The sequence below is a fragment of the Eimeria mitis genome, genomic scaffold (genome assembly GCF_000499745.2).
Source record: "Eimeria mitis Houghton genomic scaffold, Emh_scaff607, whole genome shotgun sequence".
In the NCBI taxonomy this organism is placed as follows: Eukaryota; Apicomplexa; class Conoidasida; order Eucoccidiorida; family Eimeriidae; genus Eimeria; species Eimeria mitis.
The window spans coordinates 2561-3636 of NW_013574289.1; the positions used below are offsets into that span (position 1 = coordinate 2561).

General features: G+C 49.4%; 1 protein-coding gene across 1 annotated transcript in view; it reads right to left on the reverse strand.

Annotated features, from left to right (window-relative positions):
* Positions 1 to 265, reverse strand: part of EMH_0017550 (uncharacterized protein) — a gene marked incomplete at both ends in the record, with an annotated part of 2130 nt that extends 1865 nt beyond the window's left edge. Inside the window, one exon of the mRNA XM_013500939.1 lies at positions 1 to 265. Within this exon, the coding sequence (XP_013356393.1) occupies positions 1 to 265 (265 nt within the window).
* Positions 266 to 1076: the final 811 nt, after the last annotated feature.

Here is a 1076-nt window from a genome sequence, read left to right on the forward strand (position 1 = left end):
TAGGAGTTGCTGCATGGTCTGTATTGTTGCTGCGAGGAGGAGAAAGAATAAGAGGTTCAGTTGGTGGCGCTGCTGGTGGTGGTGCTGCTGCTCCTGCTGCTGCTGCTGCAGGAGGCAGAGGCAGCGGCGAAGGCCTACCTGGCCCAGCAAGGATGAGGGGGGGCCCCCTTGGGGGGGCCCCCACGAAGGGCCCCATAGGAAAGAAAGGAGAAGGGTACCCTATAACAGGAGGAGGAGCAGCAGGGGGGGGCCCCCCTGGCGGCATCAGTACCCTCGGCCTGGGTACTGCTGCAGCAGGTGGGGCAATGAGGGGCCCCCCAGGGAGAAGAGGTGGTGGGGGAGCAGCAGCAGCAGCAGCACCAGCAGCAGCAGCAGCAGCAGTAGGTGGAGGAGGCGGAGCAGCAGGAGGAGGAGCGGGCCCAGGAGGAGGTGCAGCAGGAGGTGGTGCTGCAGGTGGTGGTGCCCCTGGTGGTCCTGCTGCTGCTGCTGCTGCAGCAGCAGCAGCAGCAGCAGCAGCTGGATTTCTATGGTCCTCGTGGTGGCAGAAGGTACAAGATAGACTGTCTTTTGTGCATGCACCAACAAGAAATAGAGAACAAGGTCTACATACACCCCGTGCATGCAAAACAAAAGAAAAATATCTTTGTTTATTTGTTTTGTCTGCATGTGTGGGGTGATGGCAGTAAGAGCAGCTGTCTCCTAAACACCCAGCCTCTCCGCTATGTGTGGGGGCACAAGGGAGACAGAGATGCTGCTGATGCAGCAGCAACAAATAATATTTATTGCTGCTTTTGTCTTTATGTATATTATGATGACAATATATACAAAACTCTCGATTGGGGCAACCTAAAGAAGAAGAAAAATAATATAAACAAGGTGTACATACACCTGAATTATGCTTCTCTAGTACCTGCTGCTGGATACTCTCCGCTTCTTTCTTCATTGCTTCTTGCTGTATACACACACACATACACACACTCATTATATATTAATATATATTTTGTTTTTTTATTTTTTATTTTATTTTATTTTATTTTATTTTATTTTTTTTTTTTTTTTTTTTTTTTTTTTTTTTT